At 51.9% G+C, this 20,956-nt stretch overlaps 2 protein-coding genes across 2 annotated transcripts in view; one reads left to right on the top strand and one right to left on the bottom strand.

Moving 5' to 3' along the window:
• Positions 1-11,602, bottom strand: part of LOC139020984 (uncharacterized) — a 67,539-nt gene extending 55,937 nt beyond the window's left edge. Inside the window, exons 1-2 of the mRNA XM_070431105.1 lie at positions 11,426-11,602; positions 4,300-4,584 (exon numbers count right to left, since the gene is read on the bottom strand). Of these exons, the coding sequence (XP_070287206.1) occupies positions 4,300-4,584; positions 11,426-11,602 (462 nt within the window). The remainder of the gene's footprint in view (positions 1-4,299; positions 4,585-11,425) is intronic.
• The window catches only part of OLFML2A (olfactomedin like 2A), a 27,979-nt gene continuing 18,623 nt past the window's right edge, over positions 11,601-20,956 (top strand). Inside the window, exons 1-2 of the mRNA XM_070430705.1 lie at positions 11,601-11,699; positions 20,195-20,458. Of these exons, the coding sequence (XP_070286806.1) occupies positions 11,601-11,699; positions 20,195-20,458 (363 nt within the window). The remainder of the gene's footprint in view (positions 11,700-20,194; positions 20,459-20,956) is intronic.

Raw genomic sequence — 20,956 nt, 5'->3', positions numbered from 1 at the left:
AAAAAAAAGCATTTTTATTGTTATACTTTAAAAGATTGGACCAAAAATGTAAATGTATTCTGAAAATGCATCTTCCCAAATTTAAGTTTCAACATGGAAAAAATACTTACACTGAAATGTCATTTAACTTGGCCACAACACAAAAATAAACATAAGAACAAAAAATAATAATAAGACAAGGCCCCTAAAATCTGGATGAGCATGCTGAAAAGGAAGTCTCCTATGTCAAAGAAGCTGTCCTTAATTCTGAAGCCAGAAATTGCCATCTGACCACAATTCATTAATGGACCAATTTATTCAATTCAAACTAATAAATATCTAACCTAGTTATAATACAGGATGAAATTCACTTAACTTACACAGTCCCAGGCCCCAAAACATGCAAGTATCATTAGCGATTTAAAACCTACTTGCATAACAAGCACTGTAAGTGGTGCAAGAAACTCCCCTTAGCAGTATCATAGTAGTTGGCATTTCTACTCTCCATCCCCCACTAACCGAAAATGAGGTATTTTATTTTCTACCTTTGTTCCACAACCCCGGTAAAAGGAAAGAGGAACCAAGAAATTATGAATAAAATATGGGAATGCATGATTTGGGCATATTTTAGGAAATGTACATGTTCTTTTTCATTAGCTGCCATCTCAGTCCTCCTCATCTAACTCCTGTTCATGTGCTAGTGCATGAGTACACACACATCCTTCTGCTATAAAATTCAGAATGACTTACAGATTAGGAAGCATGTCATGATCATATTTTGATTACATGAAACAGAAATACTCAAAAAAGAATTTAGTGGATGGTAAATCTAAGTTTGGAAATGTGGTCCTCTCACATTTCTGCTATTCAAAAATCAAAAGTGAATCTGCTCACTGTTGCTTTTCAATGTTCTTTGGAGGTCAGAGAACCTACCAAAAAACAAAAACAAAAACCCAAAACCTGTGTGCTGCTTGTTCTAAAGAAAAACATTACTAGAGCATGCATATTTTTTTTTAATGAAAGTAGAAATTTTTGAGGTGATTTAGAATTAATTTTCAAAGTCACAAACTGAAGTTAAATTGTCATGGAAAACACTTGCTAATTTGTTTTCAGGAATAACGTTTGGATGGCAGGGCTATAGCAGGAAAAGGGTATCCAATTATTTAGTGAACTTTTTGCATTTCTCCTAAAGTGTAATTATATAAAACATGCTTTTAATTACTGATAATGGCTTATAACCTTTTTTGCTTGAAATATTTAAGTCTACTTCCTCATTCTCTTAAAATAAAATGAACAAATGCAATATTTAGCATATACTTCCTCAAATCATTCATTTTTCTTTACCCCATAAGGGACCAGTCCTCTAAATTAGTTCACTTTTGTTATGAAACCTACAAGCAACAACTGTAAATATCTAGCGCAGTTAGCACAGGGAATTCCTGGAAGGGTGATGGTGCATCAAAAGGCTAGCAACTCTGTTCTGATAGAATAATAAAAACCATTTAAAGGACTGTAAATTCAACATCAATGGCGTTTCCGGCAGGAAAACATTTCTAAAATTCCACCTCCAGTTTATTTCTTCATGACAGAAACCAAAGACCTCCTATCAAGATAGTTATCTATTGCAAATATTTTATACAAAATGAAAATCAGTCGGTAGGATAAAAAGTGAGAAAATTTCATTTTCTCTGCTTAGAACTTAAGCAGTTTCATTTACTTTTAGAGAAAAATAAAATTAAGAAAGTATAAAAGAAAAAAAATATCCCCACCATTCCAGAGATAAACTTTCCTTTTCTTTTGTTTGTGTTTTTGTATGTGTAACTTTTCTGTGAGCATGTTATCGAGATAATGAACATTAATTGTAAAACAGAACACAATGCTCATTTTTACACTGAAAAATAAAGCATCCTACAAGTTTAATGTTTCATGTATTTTCTTTTAAGCTCATCAAGTTGCCAAAAGTCCCATTGTGTTTCGACAAAAAGGAAATACTTATAAGACTGATGTAAAATATTAAAGCCACCTTAGCTTAAGTGGATTGCTCCCTAACAGTCTTTTGAATGCTTCTGAGCAATTGAGGAAATGGGACTATGAATAGGAAATTTGATTAAGAGTTAAAATTACCATTGAGTTCTTTAAACTGTATTAATGAGTAATTAATAGCAAATGCAGTTCCTAGGCTTCCCTTACAACAATATTCTCAAGCAGAATTTAAGTCTGCAGCAAAATCCATCTATGTGTAAGGCAAAGGTGGGTACAGGAAGTATACACACAGAAAAAGGCATTATGAAAAATACACTAATATGGGCTATAAGATCTGGGGTTGGGTGAAAAAAAATCACCCATGGTAAAATTTAGATCAGATTTATAACATTCACACATTAATAACAAACCAAATCTCTGTTTTAAAAGCTTGAAAAGTTAAAAGCGTTAAAGAAATCCTTTGTTCCAGTATACTGTCTCCTACCCTAACTAGATTCCAGCCTCCTTTGTGACACGGGATTTTATTGATCTCAAACATGTTCACATTCAGAAATTAGTCTCCAAAGACATCCCCAGAGACTGCCAGCCACCTAGACACCACACATCACGGACATCTTTAAAAAGGACAAGAGCTTTGAAAACATAACACTATTTGGTCAGCAACATCAAGTGACGGTAACCAGGCTCTCCCTTAAACACACTTTTCCTTTAACCGGTAAAAACTGCACGTCTACTGAACTGACAGTGTATGTATGCAGGTTCAGATCCACCCGAAGATTCCTTCTGTAGTTCCTCATTCATTCAACAACCGAGCACCTATGTGACCTACATTCAGGTTACTTTCCTCACACCTGCCAGGTCACTGTCCCGACTGAGAAACTTCTTGTCGAAGCAATTAATTTTTAGTGCCTCCTAACTGTCCCGGGTGTTTGGCATTCAATTTGAAATCTGTTACTTGTGAGACGCTGTTCGGTCCTAGATCTTTCAGAGAATTGCGAGTTTATGGCGCAGGGAGGGGAAGAGGCAAGGATCCCCGAGAGCCTGCCCTTTATTCGGAAATGAGATGTGAAAGGTGGAAGGCAGGGCAAATAAATAAATAAATCGGGTTTGCCGCCGGAGCGTTTGCCGGCCCGAACGAGCACCCTTTGTAATGCGGGCCTCCCGGGGCTATCGCCTGCGCTAATTGCTCCAGGGCGCTTTCCAAGTTCAAAAGTTCACCTTTTACGACCTCACAAAAGCTCCTTACACGTTACCAATAAAAACATCCCGCGGCCAACACCGAGCGGGGAAAATATCAAACAGATACAAATAAAACATCCCGCAGGGGGAGGAAGCCAGGGGGCGGAGGGCGAGTCGCCCCCCGAGACGGACGCGAGGAGCCTGAGGACTCGGCCGGGACGCGGGGGCAGCGGGGTGCGGCGGGAAGGGCCGGGCCAGGTGAGGCATTCTCGGAGCTCAGGGTCCCGGGTCCCCGGAGGACCGGGAGAAATGAGGTGGGGCCAGCGCGGACCCGGGCCCGCCCGGAGACACCGGGAGACAGGTGTCCCCAACACCCGGTCGGGCCAGAAAGTTGTCGCCTAACAGAGAAGGGGAGGGAGCAGGGGGAAACGGGGTGCGGAGCAGGCCCCAAGGGGTGGCGAGTAGCTAAGGATGGGAGAGTCCGCGCAGAGGGGGAGGCTCGCAGCAGCACGGGGCGCGAGGGAGGTGCGGGCCTGCAGGGGAGGAGGGGAGGCTCCAGAAAGGTGTGGGGCCGAGGGGACCGAGGGCGAGGGTGTGGCGTCGGGTCAGCAGGACGAGGAGGGAGCGTCAGCGGAGGGAGGAGGGACCCGCGTGGGGAGCGCCGAGGGGGCCGGGGGGAGGGGATAGCTCCGCGCTGATGGGACCCTAAGGGGGAGCGGCCCCCTGCGGAGGGTACCCAGGGGCAGGAAGAGGAGGCTCTGCGCAGAGGAGACCCGAGGGGGAGGGGAAGCCCCCACGGACGGGACGCGAGGTGGGGGTTGGGGGAGGATCGCACAGAGGGGACGCGGACCCCGGGAGGGGGAGGGAGGTCTGCCATTAAGGAACCTGGGGGTGGGGGGAGGGCGGGGAGGGAAATGAAGGTCCGAGGAGAGGGAACCAGGCGGGGGGAGGATCTGCGCTGAGGAGAACCGGGAGAAGGAGGCTCCACACGGAGTAAGACGGGGGAGGAGAGGGAGGGTCCGCGCAGAGGGGACCGGGGTGAAGGTCCATGCGCTGTAGCGTCCCAGGGTGATAGGAGGCTGAGAGCGGGGGTACCCCGGGTTAGGGGACATGGGGCCGGTTCTGGGTGGTCCCGGACTCTGCACGCCCTTCACCCACCGTTGCGCGGCGGCGGAGGGAGCGCGGCGGGCGGCTCCAGGAACCCCGCTGAGCCCCCGCCGCCTGCCCCTCCGCTAGGAGGCCGTTCGTCCCGCTCCATGCGGTGGTGCTCAGGGCCGGCGTTCGGCTCGCTGCTCCGCCATGACCAGCGCCCTCGCCGTCGTCGTCGTCCGCCAGGGGGAGGGGGCTGTCAGGGGCCGGCGGGCTCCCGGCCGCCGCGCTCTCTGGGCCCCTAGCCGCCCGGCTCCGCGCCCCTCCGCGCCGCGCCCCCTCAGCACTGGCCAGCTCCCTCCCCCGACGTCACGCGCCGCTGCCACGCACGGGCCCGCGGGGCACGCTGGGAATTGAAGTCCCCCCGGCGAGGCCTGCCACGCGGGACTCCAGCAACTGAAGGGGTGGGAAGAACAATTAGCAGCTCTGAAGAACTGAAAGCCAAAGCCTGTTCCAATCGCGAAACTCTAATAAAAACTTCTTCTAGAAAAGAATATATATTACTTCAGGGCCTTTTCTTTGTTGTGGTTTATCCATAATCAACTTTTCTTATGACTCCTCGTATCCCCCCGCCCTGACAATGAGTCTTTCCTAGGAGGTGGGTCGCAAAGGAACCGGTGAGCACGTGCAACGAAGCCCAGCCTTCGGGGCGGGGTTAGGGGGGTGGAGTTTGGGGGTATTCAGGAGGACCTTCCTCTGCGGCTTCGGGACAAATTGGACCCGAGATTAAAGGGTCGGAGTTTAACTCGAGGTGACTGCGTTCGTATGCAAATGGAATCTATAAAACTCTGCTTTCCGGGGTATTCTTGAAAGGCTTTTACCTCCGGCTGGGCGGGAAAGACTAAAGTTTCTCTTCCTCCTCTTTCATTTTCCACCTGCCCGTTGAACAGAATGGCAAACTAAGCTCCAGGCCACTGGTGCCATTAAAGCAACTCTATAAAAACTCCTGGTGTCTTGAAGCTCTCGGTTTGAGGGGCTCCTTGCCCATCCTTGTTCCCCTTCTCTTCTCAGTTTCCCAGTCTGTAAAGCGGAGTTGGAATAGGGACGGGGTCCAATTGGGAGATCCCAGGCGCCGCTCCCCGCCTCAGTTTCCCGGATTTTGTAGTCTTTGCTGTTCCCGGCTGAACCCACCTCCTCTGGCCACCAGGCGGCGCGCGGCCATCAGCCTCTGGGACCTTCCCGGACGACAGCCTCTCACGGAAAGACTCAGCGAGGCTGCCGCCCAAGGTCTAAGCCAGTGGTTCTCAACCTTCCTAATGCCCCGACCCTTTAATACAGTTCCTCATGTTGTGGTGACCCCCAAACATAAAGTTATTTTCGTTGCTACTTCATAGCTGTAATTTTACTACTGTTATGAATCATAATGTAAATATCTGATATGCAGGATGTATTTTCATTGTTACAAATTGAACATCATTAAAGCATAGTGATTAATCACAAAAACAATGTAATTAGATATGTGTTTTCCGATGGTCTTAGGCGACCCCTGTGAAAGGGTCGTTCGACCCCCAAAGGGGTCGCGACCCACAGGTTGAGAACCGCTGGTCTAAGCTCTTACCTGGCCTGCTTGAAAACAAAGACCCAGAACACGGATGCTTTGCCCGCCTCTGTTCTGCCGGCTTATGCCTCGGCTTCCTGGCTAGCTGCCCATTTCCCGCCCTCTTCCCGCCCTGCTCCACCAATCCTTGAGCTCATCTATGTCATTCCTTAGTTTTTACTGACGTCTGCCCACATTTCTCATCACGCCCCTTCCCTCACCTGCTATGCAGGAGGTTTTGCAACACCTTTCTGCACTGGCCGGTGCCTTACCAGCATTAGTTAACCCGTATTGTGCCTTAATCGGTGCCTGCCACTGTTTGGAGAGATTTTAACGCAATGTTGCCTGAACCTCAAACCTACTTTATAAGCCAGATATGTTTCATTCATTCTTTCACCCACTCAATTATTTATTGAGTGTCTGAAACATATCTGGCTTTCCTAAGCAGGTTTCCCTGTCATACACTGAAGTCACCTGGCAGAGATGGGGATTCCAAACACAAGAACCTGAACCCGTGGTTCCTCCAAGTTGGAATGCTGCTGGTTTCACCCCACTCCCAAACCCTTATTCATCTTTCAAAATCCTGTTCAAATATCTCCTCAGGGACATCTAGGTGTCCCCTCTGTGTTCCCTTAGGGCTCTGTCGAGTTCTCTGTGGACTATTAGAAATGGTCTCTCTGTGATTGCTTCCCCACTACCATTCCCCAGCCCAAGAGGGAGAGGAAAGCCCTTAGTGTGTGTGTTGGGGTGGCGGTGGTGAGGGTGGGACAGGAGATGGGTCCTCTGAGCCATACCCTCAACTCTGGATTTTCAAATGTGTCAGGGCCAGAACTTTCCTTTCTATCATAAGCCTCTGCAGATGGTGAATGCCCCTTCCTAAGAGATCTCATCGGACTAAATGGCAGCGCAGAAACCTTCTGCAGCCCTGGGGTTTCAGTGGTGGACAGAGATTCTAAGTTGATTCTAAGTTCAAAGGTGGGCACAGAGTTCGGCCAAACACTCAGCCCATGGAAACAACTCCTCATCCTTCAGACCAACCCTGTTGTCTCGTCCTCCCAAAGCCTTCCTTGATCTCCCTGACAAATCAAACCACTTTATTCTCATTCTTATCATTTTAACTCCAATTGCTGAGCACCGGGCCTGAACAATATAGACAATAAATAATTGAGTGGGTGAAAGAATGAATGAAACTTATCTGGCTTTTTTCTTTTTTTTTAAATATATTTTATTGATTTTTTACAGAGAGGAAGGAAGAGGGATAGAGAGTTAGAAACATCGATGAGAGAGAAACATCAATCAGCTGCCTCCTGCACACTCCCCACTGGGGATGTGCCCGCAACCAAGGTACATGCCCTTGACCGGAATCGAACCCGGGACTCCTCAGTCTGCAGGCCGACGCCCTATCCACTGAGCCGAACCGGTCAGGGCTTATCTGGCTTTTCTAAGTAATAACTGACCTTGGGCATTTTACCTCCCAGCCTCAGAGTCTGGTTCTAAGGGGTGAGGGATAATAATAGTTGCTACCTCACAGGATTGTCACAAGAATTAAATAAGATGATGCATGCAAAGCAATTAATATAAGGTCTGGCCTAATTAATGGGACCTGTTACTAATATAAACGTGGTCCTGCCCTTGCTGGTGTGGCTCAGTTGGCTCATCAACCTGTTCTGTTTAGGTACATTCTGTTTAAATACCTTTTGTCTATTTTTTGAATACATAGGTCACACGTTACAAAATATCCAGGATGTAATCACACAACCCCACAACTGCACATATCCTATATAATAAAAGGGTAATATGAAAATAGACTGAATGGCAGAACAACTGAACAACCAATCAAAGCATAATATGCTAATGATATGCTTAGGCTGCTCAACCGCTTGCTATGACATGCACTGACCACCAGGGGGAAGATGTTCTGATCAGTAGGTTAGCTTGCTGCTGGGGTCCGGCCAATCCGGACTGAGTGAGATGGGCTGGACATGCCCTGGAGCCCTCCCATGGTCCCTTCCTGGCCCAATCATGCACCGGTGGGGTCCCTCAGCCTGGCCTGTATCCTCTTGCAATCTGGGACCCCTCAGGGGATGTCAGAGAGCCAGTTTCATCCCGCAGGCCACTCCCCTTGGGAGGGCGCCAGATGCAGGGCTCATGGCTAGTGAGCGCTGCTGCAGCAGCGCGAGCCTCTCCCAATCAACACTGATTGGGTGCGAGTCTGTGGCAGGCACAGTGGGGCTGGGATACGCAGGAGTGGCAGGTGGCATTGGACTGCAGGTTTTGGCCCGATCCCTGCAGGCCACCCAGAGGGACCCCCACCCATGCACGAATTCATGCACTGGGCCTCTAGTATGCTATAATAGAACACTTGGAAGTTCCGGTGCGATTCCCAGTCAGTGCACCTACCTAGGTTGTGGGTCCCATCCCTGGTTAGAGCACATGTGAGAGGCAGCAATTGATGTTTCTCTCTCACATTGATGTTTCCCACTCTCTCTTTCTCTCCCTTTCTCTAAAGTCAATAAATATATCCTTTGGTGAGGATGAGAGAGAGAGAGAGAGAGAGAGAAGCAGAAAGGAAGAAAGAAAGATAAGATTGGTCCTAATATGCAGTTATCACTCTTCTGAAAATGCTTCTTGGGAAGAATCAACTACAATGGCCCTGGCTGGGTAGCTCAGTTGGTTAGAGCATCATCCCAATACACCAAGGTTGTGGGTTCGATCCCAGATCAACCAATGAACGCATAAATAAGTGGAGTAGCAAATCTCTCTCTCTCAAATCAATAAATAAAAAGAATTAGTGACCACATATTTGAGGAAGGTGAGGGAAACGATGATGTACTCAGACCCCAGCCACTGTTCTGTGAGGTAGGCACCTACCACATGCCCATCTCCTACTAGGGAGCCTTAGCCCGCCTGTGTCCCCCAACAATCCAGAGAAGTCAATACTTTTCCCCAAATTTGCAAAGAGGAAATAGGCTCAGAAAGACATGGGAAATATTCTCACCACCAGCAGGACTCATGACAGAAGAGCTTGAAAGGAAATTGTCGAAGAATAAGGAGGCATCTGCAAGGGAGTGGTCCTGAGGTCAAAGGTGAGCAGACTAACAGGATAAGGAGACAGGGATACAGCTAAGAACCAGGCAGGTATGAGCCCCATCATGGGGGCCTTGCCCTGCGGTGGGAGAGACAGACACTAATTAAATCAGATAATCACACCGAGTTCAGCCGACTGCACCTATATGCTACAACAGAACACACTTGGAAGCTCCTGGTGCTGCGGGAGTGTGTGACGGCTCATTTTGGTCCAGGGGAGGCATTTGGGGAAGGGAGCATGGAAATGAGATGGGAAGGATGAGTAAGTGTGGGTCAGGCTAGGCGGAGAGAGTTTCTGGAGGAAGGAACCGTTTGAGCCAAGGTCCTAAGGCCAAGTTGGAACTGAGAGAATCCATTATGACTAGAGCCCACTAAAGAAGGGTGGAAAGGAGGAAACCAGAAACGGTGGGGCCATGTGGGAAAACAGCCAGCAGGGGGCAGAGCTCACCGGTGACGGCAGCCTTGCTCTTTCAGGGCTCTCAGCCAGAGAATCCCGCCAGGCTGCAGGGGGAGAAAGGGCTGGGGAAAGGACACCACCGCCAGGTTCTGTTTAAGTACCTTTCGTCTATTATTTGAATAGATAGGCCGCACACTACAAAATCCCCAGGATGTAAAAAAAAGTATTCAGTGAAACATAAGCCTTTCAAGCCCTAGCTGGGTAGCTCCGTTGGTTAGAGCATCATCCTGATATGCCAAGGTTGCTGGTTTAATCCCAGGTCAGGGTACATGCAAGAATCAACCAATGAATGTCTCTCTCTCTCAAATGAATGAATAAATAAATGAATAAGTGAATAAATAAATAACAAAATAACAATTTTAAGGTAAACCTTTCTCCTTATTCTGATTCCCAACAGCTGGTCCCCTCCCCCCACTTAGTGATAACTACTATACCGATTTACTGTGTCCATTCCCAGATAGTCTATGCCAACCTTTTTCATCTCATGGCACACATAAACTAATCACTAAAATTCTGCAGCACACCAAAATATATTTTTTTACCGCTCTGACCAAAAAAAAAAAAAAAGGTATAATTTTGACTCATTCCTACTGGATGCTACTATTGTGTTGGTGGTTCCTTTTTTTTTTTTTTTAATTTGACAATCAAAGGGAAAAGAGGTTAGTGCCCCTGATTAAATAATCAGGTATTGCATGTTTTAAATTCTTGCGGCACATCAGTTGAAAGTCAGTGGTCTATGCACATAAAAACACATACTATATTTATTTTTTACACTAGCTCTGGTTTTGACGCCTCCCTAAGGGACCTCTAGTTGTGAAAGAAGCTAATTTGCACTGAACACCTACTGCACATGATTGTTTTATTCAGCTCAGAGTTATGGAGCATCGGACCACTTGTGCTAAGCTGGTGGGTCTGAGAATTTGCATTCCTAACGGGTTCCCAGGTGAAGGGAACCAGCTTTGAGACCACGGAGCTAGCTGCTCTGGACAAAGCATGGGCACTGGTAACTTTATTTCTCTCCCACGAGGGAAGGCACCAGCTACACAAAGAAACACATACCAAGTAGAGAGAGAGTTCCATAGATAAATTCTCTGAAGAAAATGAGGGGAGGGGTGTGCGTGAAGGGACACGCTTGAGAGTAGGGATGGGGTAGGAGTGGAGGGTAGCAACATTTGTGGCACAAATAAGTGTTCCTTTCTGAGCAGCTGAAGTCTACAAGGCCAGGTAAATAGACACACATTGTCGGGCTCAGGGGAGGGGTTACCTAGAGAGACAGTGAAGAGAGGGAAGAGAAAGGACCCAGCCCCGCCCCCAGCGCGGGGTGCGCAGAGGCAGAAGGACTTGCAAAAGTGACTGAGAAGGGGCCCCGGTGAGATATGAGGGGAAATCCGAAAGAAACCGAGGTGTGATCAAGAGTTGTTTATCCTGGGATTGTAGACAGGGTGCCCTCGGGTTCGGTTTCCGGAGGCCCCAGGGACCCCAACAAAGCATGTCCTCAGTGAGCCCAAAGACCCCTGGAGAGGGTATGGGCAGGGACCTGAGGGGTGGCGACTAGGGACGGGTCCTTGGGAAAGTTCTGCTGCCCAGGAGTCAGAGAGCTGAGGCGCTCAGACCTGCGGATGGAGACTGGGAGGGTGTTTAAAGGGTAGAAGCCACTGGGGTTTGCGGGGGGTGGGGGGGGTGGGGGGGGATCTTAGAGGAAGGAAGAAATGGAGCGCGCGGGAGAGAGGGGTCTGAGCCATGAGAAGGGTGAGCTGGCGGTGTCGGGTGTTTGGAGAGCTCACAGGCCCGCTTGCCCCGGAAACCTCACTCATCTGAACTTCCCAGCATTCCAGATGGAAAGCACTAGTTCCCCCATTTTACAGACGAGGAAACTGAGACTCAAAAAGGTAACGAGGCGCGCCCAGGGTGCCGCATTCTCACAGGATGTGTGGGAAGCCATGCTCCTCGCTGCCCCGCTGCTCCTGCAGACTCTGAACAAGTCCCTTTTTTGTGTCCGGACAGGGATGCCCTTGGAGCGAAGAGGCGAGAGCTGGGCAGGGCGGGGTACCCACCTCCATCCTAGCTCCGCCCCCAGAGGCACGGGATGGGGCGCGGGGCGGGGAGCAGCGGGCGGGGGACGGGGGGCGCGCCGTGCGAACAGAGTCGGAGGCGGCACCGAGCTCGCAGTGCAGCCCGCGCTTCCAAGCGTCCGCGCCGGCTGTCCGTGCCCGCTGTGCCCGTCCCGTCATGGCCGTGGGCACCTTCTCGCCGCGGCCGCTGCCTCTGCTCCTGCTGCCGCTGCTGCTGCTGCTGCTGCGCGCCGGCCCGGTGCGCGCCGAGAGTAAGGTACGCGCGGCCCTCCGACCAGGGCGCTGCTCCGTGGGGAACCCGGCGCGAGGGGGCGCTGTGGCTAGGGGTGCGCGCCAAAGGAGGGGGCGGGAGACCCGAGCGGAGGACCAGGAAGGGAGACCGAACCTCGGGCTTAGCATGGAAGCCGCGGGGACCTGGCTCCCAGGAGAGGAGCGCGTGGGGAGAGAAGCGCTGGAGATGGTAGTGGTGCTTGGGGCCCGGGCTGAGGAAGGGGCGCTGTGACCCAGTCCAGAGCAGGGTGGAGGTCAGCACGGAGACCCGGGACGAGGGAGATGGGGGCATTAGGAGGTTAGAAGGGGCTCAGACAGGAGATGCAGTCCCCAGACGAGGAAAGGGATTCCCTGGAGCGCTGGGCAGGGGCAGTTTGGAGATCTGACTCAAAGTTTCCATGGAAGGCTGACTCATGGGGGCAGACCCTGGGTAACTGCTACCCAGCGACTCCCAGGTTTGTAGCAGCCCCTGGGCCAAGGCTTCCCGGCCATGCTGGGGACCCAGAGTCCCTCCCCAGTGGACCCATCTGGTCTGGCCCCGCCTGCCAGGGACCTCATGCACCCTCTAGAGCAGTGGTTCTCAACCTTCCTGATGCCGCGACCCTTTAGTACAGTTCCTCATGTTGTGGTGACCCCCAATTTCATTGTTACAAATTGAACATAATTAAAGCATAGTGATTAATCACAAAAACCAGTATGTAATTATATATGTGTTTTCCGATGGTCTTAGGCGACCCCTGTGAAAGGGTCGTTCGACCCCCAAAGGGTCGCGACCCACAGGTTGAGAACTGCTGCTCTAGAGGACACGTGTCTCCAGAAGTGGCCTGAGCTGTTTTCCCTGTTAGCTGGAAGGATCTGCCCTGGTGTCCCGCAGACCTGGGTTCATATCCTAGCTGGGTACCCTAGGGCGTCAGCTCTCTGAGCCTCCATTCCCTTGTGCATACGGGGAACTACGACACCTCCCGCACCCTGCATCCGCACCCATCACGACCTCTAAGTCAGTGCGTTCATGCCTCTGAGATGTTTAGCACCTCACCTGGCACTTAGTAGGTAACCAATACATGACACAGTGGCTATGAAATCTCACCACACGGGCTCTAAAAGGGGGTGAGATCCAGAATGCAGAGAGCGCACCCTAGTGTCAGAGCGGGGCCCCTTGAGAGTGTTTTGGAAATGACCCATGGAGGACAGGGCTGGAGTTAGTGAAGGGCAAGAGGGAGGCAGGGCCCTGCTCATGGAGGGTGAGAGAGGAGTGATTTCTCGCCAGCCTCTTTCCTGTGCAGAAGGTGAGGCTGTCCTGTCCACAGGCAGGTAAAGGTCAGAAGCCACCGCCACCCAGTAAGTATAAGAGCATGGGCATTGGCAGACCCTCACCCGGAAGATTCAGCTCAGGGTATGAAACCACGTGGGCTGCTGTCCTGACCCTGTGCTCCAGGGACAAGAAGGGAATGAGTATCATTCCCATTTTATAGATGGGCAAACGGGGGGTGTATAGAGAGGCAGCCGGCTTGTGAATAAAAAACGCCTGGGTTCTGGTTCCTTGTTCTTTGGCTGTGTGACCTTGGGCAAGCCCCTGCCTGTCTCTGGGCTTCAGTTTCCCCATCTGAAAAACGATGTCACCCCAACTTCCCTTCCATATAGGGCCTTCTAGGATTTTCCCTGACCTGGCTCAGGTACAGGAACAAGGGAGCAAACCCCCCACCCCACCCCACCCCCACCCCCAGATAACCCCATCAGCCCGGTTCCTCTCTCTGGCTGGGAGAAATATTGGGTCTTGGGCATCCTCTGAGCAATGCTGTAGAGCTTGTGGGGGAGGGCTCGCATTCAAAACAAAGCAAAGACAAAGAAAACCCAACACCCTGTTTGTGTAGTGAGTCAGCCAAACACTTGCTAGGTTGTGTGTGTGTGTGTGTGTGTGTGTGTGTGTGTGTGTTTAGTTGTCCCAGGGCAAGCTGGGGCTGGTGGGGTGGGGAGGCACATTCTAGAGTTTGGAGGACGAAGCAGATGGGGGACTCAGGGCAGCTCTCCCCCAGACACCTCCCACCCCGCACGGCTTCGGCCAGCTGGGAAAAATAAAAATGGGTGAATTTACGCCACATTCCTCAGCACAGCCAGACTCCTGCTGGCTCTGTGGAGAGAGCTGTTTTCATTATCACCCTCTCCCTCCCACGTAACAATCCTCCTTCCTCTCTGAGCCTGTCCTATTTTCCCAGGTTGGAGGGAGCACAGGGGAGGGCTAGCCTGGGGACTAGAAGCCTAAGGGGTAAGCTGGCCCCTCCTCAGGATTCCTGCTCCTAGGAGGTCCGGGCTCCTCTCCTGCCCGATCCTTTCTGGGGTATGGGGGCAGCTTCATCCTCACTCACCACAGATCTCTGTGGTCTCAGCCAGCTCCCTGCTCAGTGTGTGTTAATTTTGTGTTTATAGCAAGGTCCCTCCTAAAGAGGATTTGCCGTTTCCATGTAAGGAAGTGCTTTGTCCGGCTTGGGAATGGGAGAGGGAGCTCATCGCTTCCCTGGCATTTCTGAGGGGCTGCCCAGCGTGGAGGTTGGTTGGGATGGACAGAGAGGTAACCACATAAAAACCCAGCCATGCCCCAGAGGCCTCTGGGAACCTGCTTTTTTGCTGTGCGTTCTTGGACTGTGGTGAATTTCCCATTTCTACCTCATTTTCTCCATCTGTGAAAGGGCTGCTGGCGCCTCGCTTCCTCCATGCACTCAGGTGTGGGGAGGGGGTCTTTGGTCAGCCCCGCCACCGCCACCGCGGACCAAGGTCTGAGCACAGGGGAAGGCCCGGACTGGAGGGAACTGGGCCAGGGGAACAGGAGGGGCTGGAGCAGGCGGCGGTGTCCTGGCCAGGCTGGTCCCGGGGGCTTAGGTGTTGCTGTGCCTCCGCTCCAGGAGTTTCCGCCTGTGGGTGTAATTGGAAACAGGCTCGGAGCAGGCCAGGGAGGCAGTGATGGAGACCCGCACACAGAGAGTGTGGGGCCAGCCCCACAGGGTCTCTCTGCAGGGAAGACCTCCCCCAACGCCCCTGTTGTCTGGGGGGCCCAGGACAAAGCCCCGAGAAACATCCTGTGTGCCCCCCACCCTAGCACTTACATTCAGGATCTTACACCTCCCTCCTGCCCACACTCCGAGGCGTCAGTGGTCCCTCCCTGTCTGACAGACTCGAACACTGAGGGGCAAACGAGTCAGGGTGGGGCTGCCCAAATGTCCTGGACAGGGAGCGGGAGGAGTTAGGAGACGCCTGGGGTTCCATGGTTCTTGGCCGTTAGTGGGCACCCAGATGCCTGGGGGGCCTGAGAGTCTGTCAGGGGGTGTGGCATGAGCAACTGCATTCTCCAGGTGCGCCCAGCGATTCTGAGGCGCATCCCCTGGTTGAGGACTCATGGAGGTGACAGGGAGCCATGGAGGTCTGTGAAGAGAGTGACAGGTCAGTAGAGAGGAGCTCTCGGAAGACGAATCCGGCAGAGAGGAGGCTGCTGTGCTGCCCAGAGCAGTTACTGTGGCCTGAATCAGGCTGTTGCCGTGGAGTGGAGAGCAAGGGAGAGAGATGGGGAACACTTTGGATGAAGAATCAGAAGAACATGGTGCATGGGGTGTCCAGAGTAAGAAGGAGGCTCAGCTCTGGCTGGTTTTACTCCGTGGTTAGAGTTGCCCCGAGGACTGAAGTGTCATGGGTTCAGTTCCCAGTCAAGGGCATACGCCTTGGTTGCAGGTTCGATTCCTGGCCCCAGTTGGGATTCATGCAGGAGGCAACCAATTGATGCGTCTCTCTCACATTGATGTTTCTCTCTCCCCTGTTCTCTAAAGATCAATGGAAAAAATATCCTCAGGTAAGGATTAAAAAACAAAAAAAGGAGGCTCAGAGATCTGGGTTGGGCAGGAGGGTTAGACCTGGGTCTGGGAGAAGAGGCAGGGTCCAGTTTTGGATGGATGAAATTAGAGATGCCTGCGGGCATCCAGGGGGAGGTGTCCAGTTGGCAGTGAGCTCTACGGGAGGGAGGGAGGTCTCTGCTGCAGGAGGACATGGAAGCTGGCATGAGAGAAGAGGGAAGACTCGACCTCAAGGTGTCATCATTTGAGCCTGTTCCAGTTCTAGAACATTTCACAGCTTGAACCCCCTCTTCCCAACTCCAGCCAGATTTCTCCATCTCTCTTCAGAAAAACCTCAAGTACGCCTTCTTGCCATCTCACTGTGGGATTTCTTTGCAAATACCTAGGGACCTTTTTAAACACTGTCCACCCCCACTTCTGGGGGCTTTGGCAGTGTGTGCTGAGCCAGGCTGCAGGGAGAGATGGGGGGCTGAGGCAGGGCTTTCCTGCTTGGCAGCACCTCCTGCCCTCGTGCTGAGGGCAGGGTGGGTCAGGCCTGGCGGGAGCCCTAGGTCCTGTGCTCCCCCAGGACCCCCTTCTGTGTCCCAGGTGCTAGAGAAGCCCTTGCCTGGTGACTCTGGGTGGTCATGGGAGGAACAGCATGTAAAACAGATCTGGGAGTCAGGCTGTGCTGTGTGACCCTTGGCAAGCCCTTAGTCTTCTCTGATGCTCAGCTCTCTCCTCTCTAAGATGGGGCGTGGTGAGAGCAAGGAGAGGTAGAAAGTGTGAGGGAGGGTTGTTGGCAGCAGCTCTAATAGCAAGTGCCACTAGGGAGCAGTCACTCTGTGCCAGGCTTGGTGCCAGGCACTCCGCACGCATTGACTCATTGCAGCCTCGGGACAAGTTTACGAGGAAAGGCTGTTGCCTCCCCACAGCAGAGGAGAAAGCTGAGTCTCAGAGGGTCAAGGCCCTGCAGGGAGGAGATGTGGGGGCTGGGGTTTGAGTCCGGGTTTGGCGCCTCATCATGGAGCTCAGCCTCATCCAAACAAGCACCACAGGATGTGGCAATCCCCGGAGGTCAGGCCCTGCCTGGGCCCCGGCAGCTGCTGCCGCTGGGAGCAGAGGCCTTCTTCTGACTCCAGCAGGGCCCCAGGCCTTGGCTGCCCCCATCAGGACATAGCACCTCATCTGCAGAGGGAAGGAATGTTGCAGTCCGATGTGGAGGCTGCTGCTGGGGTGGGTGGGGTGGGCGTTGGGGTGATGGCTGGTTCCCAAGGAGGAGGCCTCTCTGGCCTGACCACACAGACCGCACCCACATCCACCCGCCGGGCGCTCAGCTCCACCTGGGGGAGTGGGTGGAAGTGGAGAGCTGGGAAGGGGGCCCAGGAGTCTCCAAGGAGGAGAAGGGACTAGCGGTGATCTGAGGAATGAATGTTCAGCCCCCAAGCCTGGCTGTTGGTGTCACGGGCAGGGGAGAGTCGCCCTGCAGTGCCCACTGTACACTTTGCCTACTGGGGGCCCAGGACAAAGCTTCCACCCACAACTGCCCCCTTTCCCACCGTCCTCACTCCCCAAGGTGCTGGCAGTCCACCCATTCTGGGTTCTAATCCCCTTGAACAAGTCACTTGATGGCTCTAGGGCTCAGTTTCCTCCTCTGTAGGACGCTGCTAAGAATATCTACCAGTGCACCCACGTGGAGAAACAGTCGGCCAACCAACGCCCATTCAGGATTCCTGGTGTAATAACAGCTACACTATCCAGACTACTGTGTGTGCTGACACTGGACTCAGCATAGTTCTGGTGTTCCGTCTCAGTCCACGCAGTCCTGTGTTGGGTAGGCACTCGTAGTGTCCTCATTTTACAGACAAGGAAACTGAGGCACGGAGAGGTTAAATCATCCACCCAAGAGCACTCAGCTGTAGGTGGCCCATGGCTGTCTTCCTAACCATTGCCCCACCCTCCCCAGCACTCAATGTGTTCTCAATAAATGTCTCCTCCATGGACCCTGCCCAGGTTTGCCGCCTCCATCTACCGTCTGTCTACCAAGCAGCTGAGTGAGCTTCCCATGAGGCAGATTTGATCCTGACTCCCCCTAATTAAAACCCTTCCATGATGCTCCCATGTTTTCAGGAAGAAGCCAAGATCCTCAGCCCAGTTTCAGGGCCCTCCATGAGCCAGGCTCTGCCACCCCAACCCTTACCTCCTGCCACCCAGGCTCCCTGCAAGTACCAGCCAGGGTGACCCTCCTCCAGACTCCCAAGATGCCAGGCTTGTCTTTACAGATTTGATTTGCTTGGAATGCCTTTCTCCTCCTTAAAGATATCCCCAAGGTGCACCCTCCTCCGAGCAGTGTTCATGGGTATCTTTGTGCTCAGAGCTCACTATGCCAGCTTCACCTTCCATCTATTTCTTCAGCGCCTCCAGCTGTCACCCAGGGCCTGGCAGAGGCCAGGGGCTCAAACAGGTGTCTGAGGGCTCAGAGACACTGCTGGGTGCCGGGCTTGGCAGGAAGCCCAGAATTCAGTTGGGCTTGGTGGCTTCAGGGAGAGCTGAGTAGCCACGAGACTCGGGTGTTTGTTCACTGAGCCAAGAACAGCTGCACCCCAGGAGCCCAGAGCTCAGAGTGGACGGGCTGAGACAGCTCAGGGAGTGGCTGGTTGGGGCTCCCAGAGCCCAGCTGGTGTATCAGGACAAGGCAGGCTGGAGGCGATGACTGAGCGTGGCACCTGCCACTGAGCTCACTGAGCCACGGAGTCCTGCTGACCCCAGTGACCAGTGACACAGCTAGACACTTGGGTGTGCAGCATCCCAGGGGGAACTGAGAGAAAAGGGAGGAGGCGAGGGAAGCCACGAAATGCAGGTCATGTTATTTCATTTGATCCTCACTACCAGGAGGCGGGGTATGGAGAGTCAGCCACCTTTCCCCTGAGGGAACGAGGCTCAGAGAGGTTATGTAACCTGTTTAGGGTCACACGGGTGCGGGGGAACAGACCTATAGAAGCAGCAGAGACCAGTGATTTTGATCCGAAGTCAGGTCTGCAGCCAGATCTTTCCAGTCAAAGCGGTGTGACCTTGGACATGTGACTTCACCTCTCCGAACCTCTGTTTCTTTAGCTGTATTAATAAAGACTCACACTTAAGGCGCACTCACTATGTGCTGGGCTCTGTTCTTGGCCACATTAACTCATTTAATCCTCACAACAACCCCACCAGACAGGAGCCCGTTTTACAAATGAGGAAACAGAAAGGCTGAGTTGCCCATAAGCTCACAGTTTCTAATCCAGGTTCCAGACACCAGGCTCTTAGCCCTGTGCTCTCATGTGTCTGAAAAATGCAGGCCTGTTTGTCCAACAGATATTTACAGAGCTCCTACTCCAGGCCAGGCAGGCACTGTTCTGGGATATACAAGGGAACTAGACAAAGTCCCTGCCTCTAATGGTGCCTTCAGCAGAGTAGAGGAGACAAAAAAAAAAAAAAAAAAAAGCACACACAGATATGTTTCAGATGGTAACAGGTGCAATAAGGAAAAAGACACTAGATAAAGGGACAGGGAGTAATGGGAGGTGGGTAGTCAGGGAAGGCTTCTTGGAGGAGGTGAGATGTAAGAGATTTGAGGGAGTGAGCCAAGGAAATAGCAGGGGGATAAGGGTTTCAGGATGAGGGCACCACATCTGCAAAGGTCCTGAGGCTGGAGTGGGTGAAGGAAAGGGTGGCAGGAGGAGGGGTTGAGGGACGGGTGTCAGCTCACATAGGCCTTGAAGGCCAGGGTAAGGACTTTGGAGATAACAACACCCTCCCATACACAGGCCTTTTTAAAGGGTGTGCTGCACATGAAAACTGGGATGTGGAAAGTGCCCAATAAAAGGCCTCCATATTTTTTAGTATTGTGGCGAAATACACATAACACAGAATTTACCTTTTTAACCATTTTAAAGTATACAACTCGGTGGCATTCAGTGCATTCATGATGCTGTGCCACCACCTCCACTACTTCGTTCCAGAACATTTTCTCCAGTCGGAAAGGAAACCACGGGCCCTTTAAGCAGTCACTCCCCCTCCCCCTCCCCCTCCCACTAAGTCCCGGCAACCATTACTCCGCGTTCTGCGCCTGGATTTGCCTATTCTGGACATTAATGTAAATGGAATCATACACTACGTCGTCTTCTGTGTCTGGCTTCATTCATTTAGCAAACATGCTTTCGCGTGTATCGCTACTTAATCCTTTTTATGGCTAAATAAGATTCCACTGTATGGGTGGACCCCATTTCATTTATCCATCAGCAGTGGGTGGACATTTGCCTTGTCTCCACCTTGTAGCTGTTGTGAATCGTGCTGCTATGAACATGCCTGCGCAAGACTTTGAATACCTGCCTGCAATTCTTCGGGGTATATACCTAGAAGTAGAATTATGGGGTCATAGGATAGTTCTGTATTTTACTTATTGAGGAACAGTCAGATTGTTTTCCATAGCGGCTGTTAATATTTTAATCTGTATTATTATAACCCCTCTATTTCCTTGTAGTGGATGCTAGCTTCTCAGCCATCTCTAACCGCCTTCACAAAGGTGGGGGAGGGGTGGGGGGGTGGATTCTGCTACCCCTTCCTCTCCTCTCCTCTTTCCCTCCCCCCAGCACTGGCCTCTGGCTCACCTGAGCCCCTCTTGCAGGTGTTTGGAGACGTGGACCAGGTGCGGATGACCTCGGAGGGCTCCGACTGCCGCTGCAAGTGCATCATGCGGCCGCTGAGCATGGACGCGTGCAGCCGGGTGCGCAGCGGGCGCGCGCGCGTGGAGGACTTCTACACCGTGGAGACCGTGAGCTCGGGGTCCGACTGCCGCTGCTCCTGCACCGCGCCGCCCTCCTCGCTCAACCCCTGCGAGAACGAGTGGAAGATGGATAAGCTCAAGAAGCAGGCCCCCGAGCTCCTCAAGGTAGACTTTCTGGGTTGGGAGCGGGGATGGGAACACCTGGAGGAGCACCCAGCATGGGCCGGCGCCAGGCTGGGCTGCCCGTGGAGAGTCCTCACGCTCTAAGGCAGGTGCTGTCATCACCCCATTTCACAGATGAGGGAACAGAGGCTCCCTGCAGGGCAGCCACTCCTGGCCCAAGACCATGGGGTCCGTAGGTGATGGAGGCAGCATTCTTTGGCTAGTTGCCCTGAATAGATAGCCCCCGACCATCTAGTCCGGTGTTCTGTATTTTACCCAAACCAGTTCATCTGTCGGCACCTCTACATGGCATTTTAAATTTCATGACATTTTATTGTTTTAAATTGATAATAATATTTCCCATATTCAAGTACCACCTGCACGCCAGATGTTGTGCTAAGCTCTCGTTACAGATTATTCCTCTGTATGTTTAAACCGTTCTATGAAATACGGGGTCTTTGTCCTCAAGAAAAGAACACTGAGGTTTGGGGGGGTTAGGTC

The sequence above is a fragment of the Myotis yumanensis genome, unplaced genomic scaffold (assembly GCF_028538775.1).
Source record: "Myotis yumanensis isolate MYYU_CA2020_CCGP unplaced genomic scaffold, mMyoYum1.0.hap1 SCAF_12, whole genome shotgun sequence".
NCBI lineage: Eukaryota > Metazoa > Chordata > Mammalia > Chiroptera > Vespertilionidae > Myotis > Myotis yumanensis.
The sequence above is the reverse complement of the archived record's forward strand: the minus strand, read 5'-3'. Positions and strand labels throughout refer to the sequence as shown.